Here is a 21,314-nt window from a genome sequence, read left to right as displayed (position 1 = left end):
CTGTCAAACAACAAGGTGATCATTTAATATGTCACAAACAATTTATTGACATTTCATCATTGTAAAATCCTGGTCAGTCAAACCACCCAGTCAACTTAAATCAAACAGAAAGAGCATCACGATTCCTCTTCTAAGATCATAGATCTACATCACCCATATGTGGTCTTTTGTTATTTTAAGCATCAGGGTTAGCCTTCAAGATAATCAATTAGTGTTGTTTCACACTTATAACCCAGGATCAGTTTCTCAAGCACTTTTATTTACATTCCCAACCTCATTCCCTATGCTCAATGTGCATTTTCAGCATCTGCATGCGAAAATATGCTGCAAAACAGACTTCAGGCACCTACCCACGGTCAGCTTACCCTTTTATAAGGTCTCGTAGGTGGCAAACAGAGAATGTAGAGAGATGGTCTTCCCTCAAGGACAAAATTCTGTCCACCACCATTGCACTGTGTGGCTAAGGTTCCAACAATCACCAAAATGGATGGGATCGCACAATTTGGGAGGTTGGGGGGGGGGGAGGGGAAGGAAGCAAATAAAATGAATGTTTGACAGAGCTTTTCAATGTATCTGTAACGTTTCCTCAGCACTGATGCAATCATCAGTATCAGCAGCAAACCAATTTGTGTTTTGCAAGTACCAGCAGATTAGGTTGGCCTCCCACAAGTTGTCAAAGTAGAAACATGCTTGTGCTGCAAACTATTGTGAGGATACAGAACTGGTTTATCAGGGTTGTGCACAATTTATATTGTACACAACACAGCTTGCATACATCACCAAACTTCACTTAAGCCCCTGTCACACCTTGACGATTTAGCCAGCGTATCAAAATTTATCCAAAACGCTGGCGTACGCTGAACTATTGATTTTTTTCAGTTTTGGGTGTATAATAGTGTATTCATAACGAGTTGGACGTATGCATAACGTATTAGTAACGTCCACAGAACGTTTCGATAACTTATAGATAACTTAAGCCGCTGTCACACCGAGACGTTTTAGCAAGCGTATGCCGACGTATGAAAAATTTGGCGAATACGCTGGCACACGTCGAATACGTTATGGGTAAGTTTTGAAAACGTTAAGAGCACGCTGAAGCACGCTGGCATACGTCGTCGAGCTCATCGACAAATTTTGTGCATGCAATCGCTTCCCCTTGTGTGTGGGCCCGTCAGTATATCCATGGCGAGATGACACACATGAGGCGTGGCGAAGGAGATGGGGGTGGCGAGCGAGAGTGGGGGCATGAGGAGAGTGGGGGTGGGGGTACAGCGAGAGTGCGAAGCGAAGCATCTGAGAGTGGGGCACAAACATTCCAGAGTGGGGGCGATAAAAAGATCTTGAGTGGGGGAAGCAATTGTTCAAGATGGGCAGCAATTGTTCAATTTAAAATAACGAGTGGGGCATTGTTCCAGATGGGTGGCAATTATTCACATTTAAAAAAGCAAATTGTTGATCGTGGGGCAGGTGAAAATAATTGTCCACATGGGGGAAGCAATTGTCCATTTTAAAGCAATTGTTCATGATGGGAAGCAATTGTCCATATTTAACAGCAATTGTACACCTGTTCACATTTGAGAGTGGGGGTAACTGTAGCCACATTAAAGAAGCAATTATCATGATGGGGGCAAAAGCACGACATTTAAGCGTTCCACAGAGAATTATTATAAAGCACCAGACATTGAAAAGCACCATAACTATGATCTAAAAAGCTTAACGACGAGATTTAAAGCAATTATTCAAGATAAAACGATTATTTGGGGGTGATAAACATAATTGACATTTGCGCACCAAGATTTAAAGCCATGATATTACGATAAAGCACCAATTATATGTGCAAAGCACCAAGATTTAAAATAACAAATTATTTAAAGCACCATTGAAGATCCTAACCAAGATGTGCCAATTACACATTAATATCAAAGCACCATGACAAAGCACTTATGATGCGCCAAAGCATAACTAAAAGCACCATGTCCACATTTTTAAAAACCAATTATTGATTAAAAGCTATTATTTAAGGATTATTATCAAAAATTACATATTAAAGCAACTAACGATGATGTACGCACCACATTATTTGCAAAGCAATTATGACAATTATATTTAAACAAATTATTATTATTTAAAATTACCACATTATTTAAAAATTACATTATTAAAGCAATTAAGATGCAAAAATTAAGCACCAGAGATGATGTAATTAAGTACATATTAAGACATAAGCAATTACATTATTAAAAATAAGATGCAGATGCAAAGCACCATGATTATTTAAAAGCACCATTATTTGCCAAAGCAATTTAATAAGATTTAAGCAAACTAAGATTAAAAATAACGATGCAAAATAACCAAATTAAGATTTTTAAAAGCACCATTACATTATTTAAAGCAATTATTATTTAAAGCACCAGATGCATGATATTATTTTAAAAAACTATTCGATGGGGGCAACGTCGATTATTTAAAATAACTATTTGATTTCAAAACGGGCCAACCGATTATTCGATTTAAAATAACTATTCGATTTCTAAAATAACAACTATTGATATTTAAAATAACTATTATTTAAAGCAACTATTGATTTAAAAATTACATTATTGTAAACTGTTTATCGTACCAACTGGAATTTAAAAATATTATATTTTAAAATAACTATTGTCGATTATTTAAAAACCAAGATTATTTAAAATAACTATTGATTTAAAATAACTGACGATTGATTTAAAATAACGATATCAAGCAATTATTTATTGATGGGGCCAATTATGACGTCAATCATTGATTATTCTAAAAAATAACTATTGATGCAAAATACACCACGATTATTTAAAAAGCAACCTAGCCAGATTTAAACCATTGACGGGCCACGATGCAAAAATAACCATGATTATTTTAAAAGTACAACTATTTAAGATGGGGAAGCACCAAAATCATTATTTAAAGCACCATGATAATGCATTATGATGGGACAATTGATTTAAAAAAACTATTTCATTTTGGGCTCGTGATAAAAGCAATTATTGATCAAAAGCAATTATTTATTATTAGATCAGGGAAGAACACAACGATTAAGATCACCATATTCATTATACCAAATTATGAAACTACGATTGCTGCAAAAAGCAACCATTAAGACAAAGCACCAATTACATATTAAAATCAACGATGACATTTCTAAAAGCCAACTGATGATATTTAAAAACTATTTCGATTTTAAAACTAACATTCGCATTGATTTAAACAATCATAGATTAAACCATTTGATTTTCCAAAATAACGAGATTTGATTTAAAGCACCACATGTTTCGTACAACTAGATTTAAAGCATGGGTAAAGCCCATGATTCTAAAAGCAATTACATTTGGGCCAACTACATTTAAAGCAATCATGATAAAATTATTGATTTAAAATAACTGATGATTTCCCAAAATAACCATTGATTTAAAATATTATCGCAAAGCAACTTTCATGATTTAAATAATCCATTATTAAATGCTAAAACGACAAAACGATTGATTTGCACAATCGATTATTTAAAATGCATAACGATCGCAAAAATAAGACCATTATTAAAAGCAACCACGATTATTCAAAACAACTGATTTAAAATAACCACGATGATTTGCCAAAAATCAATATTCAACCATATCTGACGATATCTGCAAAAATCATTATTTACAATCATTATTAAAGCACCATTATTTAAAAATAACTATGATTTTGCGCCAATTATTTGATGTTAAAGCAACCATGATTTTGAAACCCAGATGTACGCCAACTATGATCAGCAATTACATTATTAAAGCACCATATTATTTCAATTAAGACGACATTTAAAAGCACCATTACGGGGGCCACCATGATGATGCACACCATTATTTAGCTTTAAACATTATTTAAAAGCACTATTATTAAAATATAATTATTATTTAAAGCAACTATGATGCAAAAGCACTACATTATTTAAAAGCACCACATTAAGCATTCAAAGCAATTACCAATTATTATTTGCAAAGTACATTATTACCATTTAAACCACGATGCGCCACCAAGATAAAGCACCAGAGATTTAAAATTGAAAGACACAAAGCAAACCATTACGTATTTTAAAAATCATTATTTAAAATTGCAACGTTTATTATTTCAAAGCACTATTTCGATTTTAAAATAACTACGATTTTAAAGCCAAATTCATGATTTAAAAGCAAACATTATTTATTAAAAATAACCATTATTTAAAGCAAGATCATTTATTATTTAAAGCAGCAATTATTTGATGATCGGGGCCAACTTATTTGATTTAAAATAACCATTGATTGATCAAAGCAATTATATTTAAAGCAACTATTTTATTTGATACGTCAAAATGTTCGCAAAAATAACCGATTTTCAAAAGCAATACTATTGATCGATTCCACCACGACATACAACTGATGAAAAGCACCAGATTTAAATACCACATTTTGTTCACCATTATTTCTAAAAATACCAATTTAACCCAATTAATATTTAAACCACATTGTTCATGATGGGGCAATTGTCCACATTTAAAGCAATAACTGGGGCAATTGTCCAGATTATTTAAAGCAATTGTCCACATTTAAAGCAATTGATCCATTGATTTACACCAGATGATGGGGGCACCATTGTTCGTCCATATTTAAAGCACCACATACGAGATGTTCACATCGGGGCACTGGTTCAACGATGGGGGCAATTGTTCAAGATGGGGGCATTTCTGGGCAATTGTTCATATGGAAGCAATTGGTTCATGATGCAAAGCAATTGTCCAACATTTAAAAACGGGGCCAATTGTCCATTTTCAAAAGCAAATTGATGATTTTCGCATTGTCCATTGATTTTGGGTGCAATTGTCCATATTATTTAAAAATACCATTGATGGAAGCACCGTCCGATATTAAAAGCACCATTTCCAAAAATTATATCGGATGTGCCAACTACATTGAAGATCAAAGCACCACATTATTTAAAAGCACCAATACCATTATTATTATCGCAGCACCACATTATTTAAAATAAAGACATTATAAAAAAGACCATTGATTTAAAGCAATTAAGATTTAAAAGCCAATTATTATCGATAAAAAGCAACACCATTATTTAAAATATTATCGTAAAGCACCACATTATCGTGTAAGCACCACTATTATTTAAAATAGCACCACATGATAAAAGCAAATATCAGCCATTATCGGTACAAGAACCGATTTCAAACATTGATGATGATGGGGCCACCATGATTGATTTTAAAAAGCACCACCGATTATAAATAACCATGACATTAAAGTCCACATGATGATTTAAAATTGACGCCGATTTTTTCAACCACATTATAACCACATCGAACATTGTAAAAATAACCATATTATTTAAAGCAACTTGTCTGACTATTAAAACCAATTTGGGGCCAACATTATTCCACATTTTAAAGCACCAACCACATTTGATTTAAAGCAATTGTTTCGAGATTTAAAATAACCGATTTAAAAGCACTTGTTTCGATTATTTATGCAAATAAATTGTTTATTTAAAGCAATTATTTATTTGCACCAGCAATTACATTAATAAAAATTATTTGAATTGTTTGATTTAAGCAATTATTTTAAAAGCATGGGATGCATTTGATGATGGGGCACCATGATGATGGGGGAAGCAATTGTGATGGGGGCCACCAAGTAACGAAGATGCAAAATAACCATGATTAAAATGATGGGGGAAGCAAATTACGATATTTAAAATAACCATGAATATAACTTTGCGCCAACGACGGGTGCCACCATTAAGAAAGCACCATATTTATGCAAAATAACCACATTGATGCAAAGCCATGATTATTATGCAAAAGATCGGCCACCATGATTTTAAAAGCACCCGATTATTTAAAGCAACTGATTTTCAAAAATTTATGTTTGACGAACAACTATTATTGATTTTAAAATAACTATTGATTTCAAAAATAACTGCGATTTAAAATAAATCATTATTTGCCAACTATTTCTAAAAGCAACTATTATTTTAAAATAACCAACTATTTCTAAAAATAACTAATTTCGTGTGCCAACCAACTATTTGATTTTAAAAATAATCATTATTTAAAATAACCAATCATTATTTTGGTAAAATAACCACGATTATTTAAAGCAACTGATGATTAAAATAACCATTATCGATGTGCCACTATTGATTTAAAACTTGACGACGATTAAAATACATGATATCGGGCCAACTATGATTATTAAAGCCAATCATTACCTAAACAATCAATATTTAAAATATTAAGATGCAAAATAACGATGATTTTCAAACGATGCATTATTATTTAGCAATCGATTTAAAGCACCATATTAAAATAAATTGATATGATAAAGCACCACAGACGGGGAAGCCAATTATATTTACAAAAAGATCAACTAAGATGCAAAAGCACCATATTATTTAAAATAAATTTTAAGATGGGGGCAGCACCATGAGATGCAAAAGCACCATTATCAAAAGCACCATGATTATTAAGACCATTTGCAAAGCACCACATTATTTTTTCAAATTAAGGGCCACCAAGAATTTGGGGGCCACCAGATGATGGGGCAACCACGATTTTAAAATAAGATGGGGAGCCACCAGAGATTATTTTGGGAAGCAATTATTGATGGAAGGGCCACCATTAAAATAACATGTGCGCACCACATTAAACATAATTAAAAATACGTGCAATTGATTTAAAATAACCACATTTAAAAGCACCACATTTAAAAATTATGATATTATTTAAACTGATGATTCTATCTGATGCAAATTATCATCATTTTAAAAAATAACCACATTTAAAAATTATTATCGGTACCACTATTATTTCAAATAACCATTATTTTGCGCACATACATTGATTGACTAACCTGATATTAAAAATGATAAATGACCATAATTTAAAAAACGACGATTTAAAAGAGCAGATGCCAAACCATGATTATTTTAAAAATAACTTATTTGATTTAAACGATAACCACGATGATTATCGGGTACCAATATTCGATTTAAAAACAATCATTATGATTTGCAAAATACATTGATCGTAAAAATAAGATGATTCTAAAAATAACTGATTTAAAATTATACGATTGATTAAAGCACCATGATTTAAAATATGGAATTATTATTCAAAACTATTATTACGATGCAAAATAACTGGTTTATTTAAAATTTCTCAATATTGATTTTAAAGCAATTGTTTATTTAAAGCAATTATTTATTTGCATAACGACGATGGCAATTGTAAATTCGATGATGCAAAGCAATTGGTTCTAAGATAAGCAATTGTTTATTTAAAGCACTGTTCAAGATGGGGCAATTGTTCATGATGGGGGCCAATTGTCCATTATTTAAAAAGAATTGTCCACATTTAAAGCAATTATATCCAAAGCAATATCGGGAAGCACCTTTCCAGATGGGGGAATTGTTCAAGATGTCCAGTTATTTAAAAGCAATTGTCCACCAATTGTCCGATGCAAAAAGCAATTGTCCACATTTAAAAAGCAATCCATTTCATGATGGGGCAATTGTCCATTTAAAATAGCAATTGTCCAGATGGGGGCGCAACCATCCACAGATGGGGGCAATTGTCATATTTCGGAAAGCAATTGTCCATGATTTTAAAAGCAATTGTCCATGATGGGGAAGCAAATTGTTCCGAGATGGGGCCATTTTAAAAGCAATTGATGGGGGCCACCATTATTTTAAAATAAATTCAACTACATGATTTTAAAAGCAACCACATTAAGATTTAAAAAGCAATTATTATTATCGTGTACCAACCATTATTTAAAGCAACTATTATTTGCAAGATGTACGACGGGCACATTATTTAAAAATAACCACATTATCGTGGAAGCACCACATGATGTAAAAGCAATTAAGATGTGCGACATTAAAAATAACATTGATTATTTAAAGCAACTATTGATAGAGATCAAAAGCAATTACATTATTTTAAAAAGCACCACATTATTTAAAGCACCATGATGTAAATAAAGCTATTATTCAAAATAACTATTATGCCAATTAAGACGGTACCATTGATGCACCATTATTATAACCACATTATATTCGTAAAAGCAGATTATTTAAAAGCACCACATTGATGCAAAAGCAACATTATTTAAAAAGCAACCACATTATTTAAAATAACCAGATTTTAAAATAACTACATTTAAAGCACCACATTATTTAAACCGATAACCATGATTTAAAAGCATTTAAAATAACCATGACGATGGGCCAACTATGATTGATTTAAAATAACCATTATTTTTAGCCAACCATATTATACATTTAAATAACAATGATGGAAGCACCAAGATTACGGGGAAGCACCATGATTTAAAATAACCGATTATGACAACCGATGATGACGATTGATCCATATTAAGATGCAAAAATAACCACCAGATTGACGCAAGCACCATTATCGCAAAAGATAACTACATTTGCAAAAAGCACCAGACATTTAAAATAATCAACGATTTAAATAACTTTCATCTCAAATGCAAAAGCAACTATCGATTTAAAAATAACCAAAATAAGCACATTATCTTGCAAAAAAAGCACCTTATTTAAAATAACTGATTATTTAAACTGATATTTCAAAAACCAGATTATTTAAAAACTATTATTTAAAATCAAGATGATCGGGAAAAACTGACATTGATGCAAACCATTTATTTAAAAACCATACCAAAATATTGATGGGCAAAAACCAACATTTAAAAATCACGATTTTAAAATAACTATTATTTAAAATAACTGACAATTATTATTTAAAAACCATTATTTAAAGCAATTATATTATTCTAAAAGCGATTATTATGTAAAAATCGATTATTTAAAAAATGGGCATGATGATTAAAAACGATTAAGAATGATTAAAACATATTTAAAAATTATCGATTTAAAATTCTGTTTATTGATTTAAAGCAACCAATTTAAATAACTGGACGACATTACTGCAAAATAACCATTGATTTCAAAAATAACTAAGATTTGTAAAATAAATTACATTCAAGATATCAAAAGCAACTATTATTTAAAATTGGGGCAACATTATCAAAATATAACTAAGATTTAAACAACTATTATTTAAAAATAAAGCAATTTATTTAATGCAAAATAACTATCGATTATTTAAAGCAATTATTATTTAAAATAACTATTATTTGTAAAGGGGCACCAATAAAGCAATATTATCTGAAACAACTGATTGAATTATTTAAAATAATTATTATTTAAAATAAAGCCACATTATTGTAGCCACATTATCGTGCCAACTATTATTTTTCAAAAGCACCATGATTTCTAAATAACTATGATTAAGATAACCACATGGGGCCACCATTACCACATTTTAAAGATAATGTGTGCCATTGATTTAAATAACTGATGACGGAAGCACCAGATGATTCGGGCCAATTATCGATGTAAAAAGCACATTGATTGATGGAAGCACCATTATCTTTAAAATTAACGATGATTATTATTTAAAAGCACCAAGACGATTTAAATGGCAAAGCACCACATTGACATTCTAAAATATACCAATACTTAAAAGCAATTATTAAATAATTTTAAAGCACCATTATTATTTTCAAAGCAATTAAGATTATTTAAAGCAAATTATTGATTTGGGCCAAGCACCAGATGATGCCAAGCAATTACGATGGGGCCAATTAAGATGAAGCACCAACTATTAAACATAACGATGAAAACCTACATTTAAAAGCAATTAAGACATTTGTAAACTACTATTAAAAGCACCATTATTTCTAAAGCAATTATTAATTATTTAAAATAACCACGATTTTCTAAAATTAACCGACGATTAAAATGTATGATTTAAAATTAGCCAACTGACGATTATTTAAAAAAGAACGGTTTGATGATGGGGCAATTGTTTATATTTAAAAATAACTATTATTAAAGATGGGGCAACTATCGACATTTTTAAAAAGCGACTATTTGACTTTAAAATCTATTATTTCTAAAATAACTATTTATTTCAAAATAAGCAATTGTTTCGAAAATCGGGCCAAAATATTGTCGATGATTTCAAAAATAACTATCGATGATTTAAAAGCGCTCATTTATTTTCAAAATAACTATTCTAAAAGCACCAGATGTACAATGATGGGGCGATCATTTAAAAATAACACGATTTGATATTTGCCATTAAAAACAATTTGATTTAAAGGCAACTATTTGATTTAAAAAAGCAACTTTAACGATTTAAAAAATAACCTGGTTTGATTTAAAGCATTATTTAAAAAGCACTGATTTCTACAACCATTATTTTTAAAATAACTATTCGATTTAAAATAACATTTCGATTGATTTAAAAAGCAACTGTCGATTATTGACTGGGGCCAACTATTTCGATTGGGTGTTCATTTGATATCAAAAATACAACTATTTGATGATTTAAAATAACTATTATTTAAAATAATTACGATTTAAAAATTACAATCATGATTTAACTGACGATTTAAAATAAAGCAATTATTGATTTAAAGCTATGTCGAATTATTATTTAAATGCGCCACCATGATCGCAAGCACCATGATGATTTAAGCACCATTATTGATAAAAATTATTTAAAATCACGATTCAAAAAATTGTTTATTTTAAAGCAAATTGTTTATTATTTAAAAGCACCGTTTTAAAATACCAGATTTAAAGCAATTATTGATATATGCAAAATAACCATGACATTTAAAAATAACCATTATTATTTAAAATACAACCATATTTACAAAATAACGATTTAAAAGCAACCGATACTGGTGTGCCAACTATTAGATCGGGCCAACCATGATTTAAAATAACCGACATTGATTCAAAATAACTATTATTCAGCACAACCATTATTTAAAAATAACTATTATCAAAAGCACCGATTATACAATTAAGATGGCGCCAATGATTATTTTAAAATAACCATTTAAAACTGATGTACGGCACCAACGATGCAAAACAACGATTATTTTCAAAATAATTATTATTTACAAAACCACATTTAAAAGGTGCCACCACGATTAAAACAATCGCGATGATTGCAAAAATTACCAGATGACGATTTAAAGCAGCCAACTATTGATTTAAAAATAAACCGATTGATTTAAAATAAATCATTATTTAAAAGCACCGATTGCATGAAGATTTTAAAAAGCACCGATTATTTAAAATAACCACATGATTTTTAAGGGGCAATTATTATTATTTAAAAGCAATCATTATTATTGAACCACATTATTTAAAATAAGCCACATTATTTTTACCCGCACCGATGACGGGGCCAATTACGATACCTAAAACCATTAAAAACGGGAAGCACCATGAGACCGATTATTTAAAGCGCACCATTGATTTAAAGCAACATTGATGGAAGCACCAGATGATGCCAACTACGATTATTTAAAGCACCAATTGGCGATGCAATTGCAAAAGCACCATTAACCATTATTTAAAATAACTATTATTATTTAAGCAATTAAAGACATTGATTAAAATGTAAAGCAATTACATTATTAAAACTAAGATAAAAATTATTTTAACGCAATTTTCAAACCATGATATTATTTAAAACTATTTGATGATGCAAAAATTACAATTTTATAACACTATTTGATTAAGACATGGAAAATTACATTATTTCAAAATCAACCACCATAAACGATGATGCAAAAAGCAAAATTACTATTATTGATTTTAAAAGCAATCATTTCGACATTTCAAAGCAAAATTAATCATTGTCGATGGGATGGAAAATAAAAATTATTTGATATTATTTTAAAATAACTATGTCGATTTAAAGCAATTGTTTATTATAAAACCATTTGTCGATTATCATTATTTAAAATAAAGCGACCATTATTTATTCAAGCAACTATTGATTTAAAATAACTATTTGATTTCTAAAATATTTATTTTATTATTTCGCAAAAATAACCATGATTTAAAATAACTGATTTATCCATTCATATATTTTGTGTTTCGATCGATTTAAAAATAACTATGACGATTTTGGAAAGCAACTGGTTCATTGATTTAAAATAATCATTTGATTTAAAATAACTATTCGATTTTAAAGCAACTTATTTATTGATGGGCCAATATTATTTTGGGCACAATACCAACTGGTTTATTATTTTAAAGAGAGTTCAAGGTGAGAGTTTTGCGAAAAGTGAGAGTGGGGGGTGGCAAAATAACTGATTGGCAAAAATGGAGAGTTTGGCGAGGTTATCTTGGCGAGAGAGTGGGGGTGGCGATGAGAGTGGGGTGGCGAGTGAGAGTGGGGGTGGCGAGTGGGAGAGTGGGGGTGGGCGAGTGAGAGTGGGGTAGGAGAGTGGCGAATTGTTTAAATGGCGAGGAGATGGGGGGTGGCGAGTGAGAGGGGGGTGGCGAGTGAGAGTGGGGTGGCGAGTGAGAGTGGGGTGGCGAGTGAGAGTGGGGTGGCGAGTGAGAGTGGGGGTGGCGAGGAGAGTGGGGGTGGCGAGTGAGAGTGGGGGGTGGCGAGTGAGGCGTGCGAGTGAGAGTGAGAGTGAGGAGTGCGAGTGAGAGTGAGGCGTGCGAGTGAGAGTGAGGCGTGAGAGTGAGGCGTGCGAGTGAGTGAGGCGTGCGAGTGAGAGTGAGGTGTGCGAGTGAGAGTGAGACGTGGCGTGGGTGGCAGCTCCACGAGCTTTAGATACTGTTACAAAAGAAAAAAAAATTGCCCCTCCTGGTGAAGCGCATCTTACCCCCCAATCCGGCGAAGGTCCCAGGTCCTTCAGACGCATCGCCCAGTACATCTCAAGCAGGATGATTCCAAGGCTCCATAAATCCACTTGGCAGCCACACTTTGACCCAGAGCTAAAGACATCCACGATCACTACAGCAAGAAGAGATTATCAACAAGATGCACAAACATTATTTGAATAACAAAGAACAGGTTATTGATATATATATATATATATATATATATATATATATATATATATATATATATATATATATATATATATATATATATATATATATAAACAAACCATTATATAGGAAAAGGTGAATTGCAAGTTAGCCATTTACGTGAAGCTGCCTGGTTTTGGATCTCCGCCTCGGGTGCACGGTACCCTTCCGTCTGAATGTATTTCACATCCTGAAACCAATAAAAGTACATTTAGTCCATATACCATAAAATATGTCAGTGACGCAGACACGAAACAAGTCTATGACAAAACACATCAACGTGTATGCGTCTGTGTCACCCTTTCATCTATTCCCAAACCAGTTAAATAGTCAAGCTGCTTCAGAAATAAATCACTTAACTCTGTCATTCATGACTTCCTCTGTCTGTCTGTCTGTCTGTCTGTCTGTCTGTCATCGGCCATCCATATCTGGTGCCCAACTACGTCTGCAGACGACCTCCAACAGTTGGGTTTCCATTTTCTAGGAGGTTGGTGGCAGGATTTACACTCCGGCAACCGTAAAACACCACTCCGCAAAACACAGAAAAAACAAAAAGAAAACTGAAACCCCCTCTGTGGGAGTACCTGCTGTGCAGCTCCCCTTCGTTGGGCAGCTCACCAGATGACAGGATTGGGGCAAAGCCTTCGGGACCCCACTCTTTGATGAATGGAGGAAAAATATGGGGTAACCTTCCTGGGTTAGATTGTGGTAGTGTGTGTTGGGGTGGTGCTGAGGTGTCATCCACCAGAAGGCAGTCTCCTTGGGTTAACCTGAGGTGGTCCCTTCAGGTAGGTGCCTGAGAGAGGATGATCACCTGTCTCAACTATCATCTGAGCTCCAGTGCTTAAATATTAGTATTGCAGCACTTTCTGAGGTTCGGAGACTGGATAGTGATGAGATCATGGCGGGTGGTTACACTTTCTACTGGTCTGGTCGCTCTGATGGAACCATGCCCAAGGAGTTGCTGTAGCTATGTCCAATAAGCTGACTCCAATGATAATTGAGGTAACAACAGTCACCAAGCATATTACGAGATTGATGATTCATCACTCCTTGGATGTCATTTCCCTGGTCTCTGTATATGCTCTGAGGCGAGTGATCTCACAGTGAAGGAGGCATTCCATGCCACGCTCGAGTCTGTGATTGATCAGTGCCCCAAACGAGATACTGTTCTCGTCTTGGGGGATTTCAGTGCATTAACTGGCACCAATAGTGATGGCTATGAGACATGTGTCGGTCCCTGTGCATCTGGAAATGTGAACCAGAACAGCACTAAGTTCCTTGACTTTGCAAGAAGTCGTGGACTTAGGGTGGCTGTTTCATGGTTTTAGTGTGCACAGCTTCATCGCTGGATATGGTATTCCAACGCTGGTGGTGTGGTAAAGAAGATTGACCATGTGCTCGTTGGTGGGCGCTGGAGGATGATTCAGAACTGCAGGGTCTACCAGAGTAACTAGTTCCTCAATACCGACCGCAGGCTTGTTGCATCTCTGAAGTTGCAGCTTAAATCCAGGAGAATGGTACCGTCCAAGCCTCGGCTGGATGTTGACAAGCTCAGGGATAAGAGGGAAGCTCAGGGATAAGAGGGTAGCTGAGGAAGTTGTGAACAGGCTGAGTGGTGATTTGAGAGGGTCTGGGTGCTGTGAGAATCCTGAAGAGTTGGGGAGTACCTTCAAAACTACCATCCTTGATGTTGCCGGCAGATGTCTTGGAAGCCACTGTCAAGCGAAGAGGAACTCTGTCTCACAAGGGACACCGAATACAATTGACCAGTCGCAGAGCCAGGTTCAATGACAGAGCTAAGCTGTTCACGGAGCTGAAGCGTAAAACTGCACATGCGCTGAGGGCTGACAAGGAGGCTGATGTGCTAGGAATCCTTGAAGGAGTATAGCATCACTTGTGGAAGACTGCTTCTCATCCTGCTTGCAGAGTAATTCCTGCATTGTGTTCCTCCTCAGTGTGATGCTGTTGGAGTGGAGGGTGGTGGTCTCTTGATAGAGGATTCCAAAGTAAAGCCCCACTGGGCCAGTTACTTTGAGTGGCTGTACCAGGCTGACCCACCGACTGTTGAGTTGGATATCAGGGGTATAACTATCCCCATTGCTGATCCTCCAATCAACTGTGAATTGCCTTAATTTGTGGAAACGCAGGCTGCGGTGACCCAGTTGAAAGGGGGAAAAGCCCCAGGGTTTGTGGCATCCATGCTGAACCTCTCAAGACTGGTGGAAATGCTGTACTAGTGTCATTGCATGCAGTTCTGCACTCTGTTTGGAACACAGGCATCATTGCAACTGACTGGAAAGGGACCTCGTTGTCCCTCTCTGGAAAGGGAAGTGTTATCGCCAGGACTGAAACAACTACTGAGGGGTGACGCTACTCTCAGTGCCGGGCAAGGTCTTTGCTCAGATAATTATTGACCGGTTCGCCACCATCTGCTAAACCACCAGCGCCCAGAGCAGTCAGGCTTTACATCAAAAAGGTCAACGATTGACCGTGTCCTTGCTCTTCGGGTCCTCACCGAACACAGACAAGAGTTTCGGCAGGGGCTGCTTGAATGTTTATCTCTGCAAAGCGTTTGATTCAGTGAATTTGGATGCCCTCTCGAGGATTCTTGGTCTTCGTGGGGTGCCATCAAAGTTGATCGATCCGATTTCTGAACTATACTCTGGTACAGAGAGTGCTGTTTGGTATGGTGGTTCCATCTCCAACTTCTTCCCAGTTGTTACTGGAGTTTGTCAGGGGTATGTATTGGCCCCCACACTCTTCAACACTTGCATGGACTGGATTTTGGGGAAGATGTCAGAGAGATCAAGCTGCGGTGCATCGCTTGGGAATGTCACGATCTCTAACCTTGATTTTGCAGATGATGCAATCATCCTCGCGGCGATACTGGATGCCTTTGTAGGAGCCCTCGAGGAACTGAATGAGAAATCGGAGCTGCTGGGATTACGGGTTTCCTGGATCAAAACAAAGATCCAGGCATTCAAAAACATATTGGATGCGGCCATCTTGTCTGTACCTGTTTGTGGTGAGGGTGTTGAGGTCACGGAGAGATTCACTTACCTTGGCAGTGATATTCATGTCTCTGCAGGTTGTGAGCCGGAGGTCAATAGACATCTTGGTTGGGCCTGGGGAGTCAGGGATTCACTGCATCATGGGTATGGCACTGTCGGTGCTTATGCAGGCAGACGAAAGTCCAAGTTTTCAGGTCCTTGATGCTTCCAGTCTTGTTCGATTGATGTGAGACTTGGACTCTGACCAGGGATCTGAGATGGAGACTTAACTCCTTTGGTACCAGGTCTCTTCAGAGAATCGTTGGTGATTGCTGGTCGGACTTTGTGTCCAACGAGCAGTTGCTGAGAGAGACTCAAATGAGATTTGTTACCTGCATAGTCCGTGAGCATCAGCTGCGGCTGTCTGAACATGTGGCTGGTTTTCCTGATGCTGATCCTGCTTTCCAGATTTTGTCTGCGAGGGAGCCTCATGAGTGGAGAAGGCAAATGGGACGACCGCATGTCTCATGGCTGCAGCAGGTTGATCGGCATCTCAGGGAGGGGGATGGGGCAGGAATCTGCCTGGGGAATGGCCAGACAGAGGCCCCTGGCATACCGGCGGAAAGTGAACACAGCGACATGCTGCTCTAGCATATGCTCCCATATCTAACCTCACCTAACCTTTCATAACCTAACCCTAACATTTCCACAATCATAATACAACTGAATAATGAGTATTAACTGGAATTCAATTCCTTCCATTCCCTTTCTATGTGCTACCACTTTGCTTCAAAATATTTAATCAATTCCTTGGCAAGCATTTTCCTCACCCCACCCACTACCCATGTCTATTGAACACGTCTGCTTGCTTGTTTCCCTTTCTTCATTCTCCATTGGAACGCTGCAGCTCACTTCTCATATGAATCATTCCACATTACACGGCACAGTGAGGAGGTTTTTTTTGTTTGTTTGTTTCCCGAGTGAGCAATCTTACTTGCTCGCCATGCTTGAAACTCAGCCCAAAGTCGATGACTTTAAAGCACTCGTCTTTTGCACTCCACAGAATGTTCCGTGGCTTGAGGTCAGCATGTACATAGCCACGTGCATGTAGGAAGGTAAGGGCACACAAAACATCTCTTGCACAATGCTGCAAGACCCATAATGATGAGCCACGCTCTGCAAAACACATTTCACAAAAATAATCAATTAATAAGTGACCCTATTGTTATAATAGATTTGTGGAATGGCATCGACTTAGGGGTTCACACCTGAACCGAGTGAGCTGCTTTGGTGGGCCAAATGCTGCATTTCCACCAAAACACAAGTTTAAAATTAAATTGGATGGGAAATGTGTAATTTTCGGGGACTGCAGGACGTGTTAGGCCTACAATGTAAGGTGCACTCACACATTAATTTGGCCGTGCATCGATATTCCAATTTTTCATTGCTACGATTGCTGCTGTTATAGAATTACAAAAGGAAATGAGAACGGGCACTCGGTGGAGCGCATACCTCCACCAGGTTGAACAGTTTACGTTTTGTATCCCAGTGATAGTCCAAATCTGCTGATCTCAACCAAAATCTAATCAATTTAGCCTTGTCACCCACCCAATCTGTCCACAAAGGTTCTTTCAAATCCGTCCATAACCTTTGAGACATCTGAAAGGTTTTCCGATTCACGTACTTGGAGTGCGTCGATTATGCGACAGGCATGAAGCTGCTCGTATATGTACAAGTTAATATTGTTACGGCTGTGGAAATTCACAAACCACCATTCAGGACCCTTAGGTGAGATATCTCTGAAAGTACAAGTGAAGTTAGCCCAAACCCGTTGTATAGAGGGAATTTATGTGATTCATCCGGGCTGCGACGCTTTGAGACAGTCGTTTTTCTGTTCTCTCTTTATTTTGAACCAACCACGTCTCAACCGCCATAACACAACAACCACGCCACCGCCACCATCTACGCTCCCACATCATCGCACCACCGCCATTCCCAAACGGCACCATAACCATCAAACCACCACCGAAAACCCTCCACCACCTTCACCTCTTTCCTTCTACGGCCATTCCCGCACCACCTGTGGACGCTGAACGTCGGGCTGTCTCGGGTGCCGAACGATTGGTGCCGAACGATTGGTGCCGAACGCACCGAGCCACGAGCGCAAATGGCGGCCTTTCCGAGGGGAAAACTCGGATCAGAAACGCTTCACGCCCACTTTTCCTCCGTCCAATTAGCGAGCGCGGGCGGCTTGACCCCACCTCCAGGCGCGTCTGTGTGAAGTCGATATATGCAAATTCTAGGATCAGGGGAGGTTCACGCCCCCGTTTTCTCCGACCAATGGGCGAGCGTGGCTCCGCCCCCGAAGTCATTCTGATCCGAATATTTGCATACTGGCTTCTGCCCGCCTATAAAAATGCGAGCGGAAGGCGAAAAGAGGGGCAGAGTAGCAGAGTCAAGTCAGTCGGTGGAGTCGTGAGGAGAGTGCGGAACTGAAGAAGGTCGGCTGAGGAGAGTGTGGAATGGAGAAGAGTTGCAGAGAGAGTCGGGCGAGTGAGAGCGGTGGAACTGCAGGCAAGGGAGCTCGGGTCCGAGGCCAGAAGGATGGCGGTCGGCGACGAGGTCGCGGTGTGGGATCGTTCGTCACGGGACCCAAGCCAGCCAGCCATCCCCCTCCCCCAGGGCATCAACAATTCCCCCTTTCCCCCACGCTGAGATAGTGCAAAAGGGGGCCCCGTTCCCACCCCACTCCAAACGTCGTGCCAACGAAACCCGCCAAGGAGCACGGAGTCGGGGTACAGCCGCGCAGCCACATTTGCGGCTCGCCTGCCAACGAGTCACGAGGACGCGGGTAGGACTCCCCCCCCCCCTCCCGGTCTCGCGGACCTGGCCGCTCCTCCAGGTCACGCGCACATTTGGCCTACAGGCCAGGTCTGCAACCTTGTCTATGAGGGTGGCTTCTTTTCTTTGCTTTTGTGTAAATGTGTGTTGGCGCCGTCTGTAAAGTCTTACATTTTATCTTATATTAACAATAACTATAAGAACTATTGATAACTATACGAAAGCTGTACAAGTGTTGCCGTGTGTGCGCGTAGTCGGTATTAACTCTGCGTCGTTGTTGCTTTTATTGTTTTAATTGCTATATGTGCATTTTGACTGTATGGCTGTATATACGTGCTTTCCGTGTGCCGGGAAATAAATGTGCATTGCGTGAACCGTTTTCCCATTTCGCTTCGTCTTTTCTCCATTGACTCTCCATCTTACTTCACGTAAAGGGTTCGTAGCGGGTGCAAGATCCCGGTAATTAATCTGAACCGTCGAGGTCGACGATAACACCGTTCGGTTATCCCGATAGTATGGAACGGGCCGCCCAAGCGGCTCGTGTCCAGAGTCGACCTGCGGCGAGGTACGATCGCCCGGTTTACCATCCGCGTGGGTACTTAGGTAGGTCCAGTTTGGCGAACAACCCTATCCTACGCGGGTGGCCGATTGGCACGATTGTGGTGAGGTCGAAAGGCCCACCTGTGACTGGCTCCGGGCGATAGTTCCCGGAGGGTCACAACTGAATTGTCCGTCCGGTGGGCGACGTGCCGCGATCAGAGTTACGTGGCCGTCCGCACGCCGGCGGGCGCGAATTCGCAACAATATGATATGGAATAGGCAAAGCCGAGAAGCGAACGTATAATTCTTCTCACATATATATATCAAATTAAAGTCATTTTGCAATGATTTTTCAGACATTTGTGCATACAACTTGTTCACAACTGTATACTTGCCAACTATACCATGGTACATGTAAGGGCCCTGTCACACCTTGACGTTTTAGCCAGTGTAAGGCAACGTACCAAAATGTATGTAAAACGCTGGCATACGCTGAACTATTGATGTTTTTTTCAGTTTTGGGCGTATTCATAACGAGTTGGACGTATGCATAACGTATTAGTAATGTACACAGAACGTTTCGAGAACATATAGATAACTTATACCAACGACTGCATAGCGTGTTGTCGGCGTTCACAACCTATGCCCAACGATAGTCTAACTTATGCATAGCGCGGCAACGCATCACCGACGATCACGTGGCATAGCCTATTAATAGGCTACCGCTCAACGATTTAAATCATAACCGCACTAGAAATTGAAGTGTCAACATCACCATCATGCCGAGAAAAAAATAAAATAAAATAAAAAAACCATGGGGTCTGGAACACTAACGGGTTCCCCCTGTGAAGCCCATTTTTATATACCAATTCCCCTAAACGCTGCCAATACGCCATTATACAGTAGCTATAAGTTAGAAACACGTTCAGTAAGTTCTGTGGTCATCCGGAAAACGTCAAATACGTCAATATGCGTTGGAGGTACGTTACACATAGGTTCAAAGCACGTTACTCTTAAGTTAGAAATAAGTTTCGGGTACGCTAAACATTACCTCGACGAGTTTTGACTTATGAGTAACTTACAAGTAACGTGTGTCGACGTGTGTCAACGATCGCATAACGTGCCTACAACTTATGGCCAGCGTATGCGGAACGTGCGAGTCATACGCTGGCATCCGTCAAAAAATTTTGAGCATGCTTAAAATATGTCGACGAGCTCGGCGTACGACGACGTATGCCAGCGTGCTTCAGCATGCTCTTAACGTATACAAAACTTACCCATAACGTATTCAAAGTGTGCCGGCGTTTTAGACAAATTTTTCATACGTCGGCATAAGCTGGCTAAATCGTCAATGTGTGACACGGCCTTTAGTGCCACACAGCTGATGATTTTGACAGATCTGAGGTCAGTCAGGTGCACAACAGACAATGCTGCAATTTCCGGTTACTTCGGCCTGGATTCGGGCTCAGCGATCAAATAATGTAAATCATGATTAAAAATTATTTTTTGATGATGCGGGAAATATCTTGATTAAAATCAGTGGAGGAAATATACACCATGTCTGATATTTGGGTCTTTCATGTCTCCGACGATGCCTTTATCTCCCGGGAGAATCATTCCCCATGACAAAAACCGGAAGCAAAAAGGTCATAGCCGACGACACGGATTCCAAATTGCCAGGGTATTGTGTTGTTGTTGTTGTTGTTTCCTATTCTCTCATGTGCACGCGTTGAGTACGAAGCTCGCTACGTTCGCTATAATCCATACCTAATTAAATGTCTTAATTAAGACCTGTGGCTGACTCATGCTCTTCTGCTCTCAAAGTTGTTGAATGATGAACTGTTCAAAGCTTGAGCAATGCACAGTCGTAAAATTTTTATACAACGAATGAGATACACTGAAAACAATCAATGGATGAATGTTAGGGGA

At 37.8% G+C, this 21,314-nt stretch overlaps 2 protein-coding genes across 4 annotated transcripts in view; one reads left to right on the top strand and one right to left on the bottom strand.

Moving 5' to 3' along the window:
* The window catches only part of UHMK1 (U2AF homology motif kinase 1), a 55,176-nt gene extending 36,476 nt beyond the window's left edge, over positions 1-18,700 (bottom strand). The window contains exons 1-4 of one of the 3 annotated variants that reach the window (XM_085882625.1): positions 16,999-18,700; positions 13,132-13,201; positions 12,804-12,934; positions 366-460 (exon numbers count right to left, since the gene is read on the bottom strand). In XM_085882625.1, coding sequence (XP_085738751.1) covers positions 366-460; positions 12,804-12,934; positions 13,132-13,201; positions 16,999-17,193 — 491 coding nt within the window. In that variant the 5' untranslated portion in view covers positions 17,194-18,700. The remainder of the gene's footprint in view (positions 1-365; positions 461-12,803; positions 12,935-13,131; positions 13,202-16,998) is intronic. The other 2 variants (XM_085882624.1, XM_085882623.1) reach the window with 2 other exon arrangements.
* The window catches only part of LOC147026814 (allograft inflammatory factor 1-like), an 8,392-nt gene continuing 5,604 nt past the window's right edge, over positions 18,527-21,314 (top strand). Inside the window, exon 1 of the mRNA XM_085883589.1 lies at positions 18,527-18,578. Within this exon, the coding sequence (XP_085739715.1) occupies positions 18,527-18,578 (52 nt within the window). The remainder of the gene's footprint in view (positions 18,579-21,314) is intronic.

The sequence above is a fragment of the Eptatretus burgeri genome, chromosome 5 (assembly GCF_056783735.1).
Source record: "Eptatretus burgeri isolate ZD-2024b chromosome 5, Ebu_testis_v1, whole genome shotgun sequence".
Lineage (NCBI taxonomy): Eukaryota > Metazoa > Chordata > Myxini > Myxiniformes > Myxinidae > Eptatretus > Eptatretus burgeri.
The sequence above is the reverse complement of the archived record's forward strand: the minus strand, read 5'-3'. Positions and strand labels throughout refer to the sequence as shown.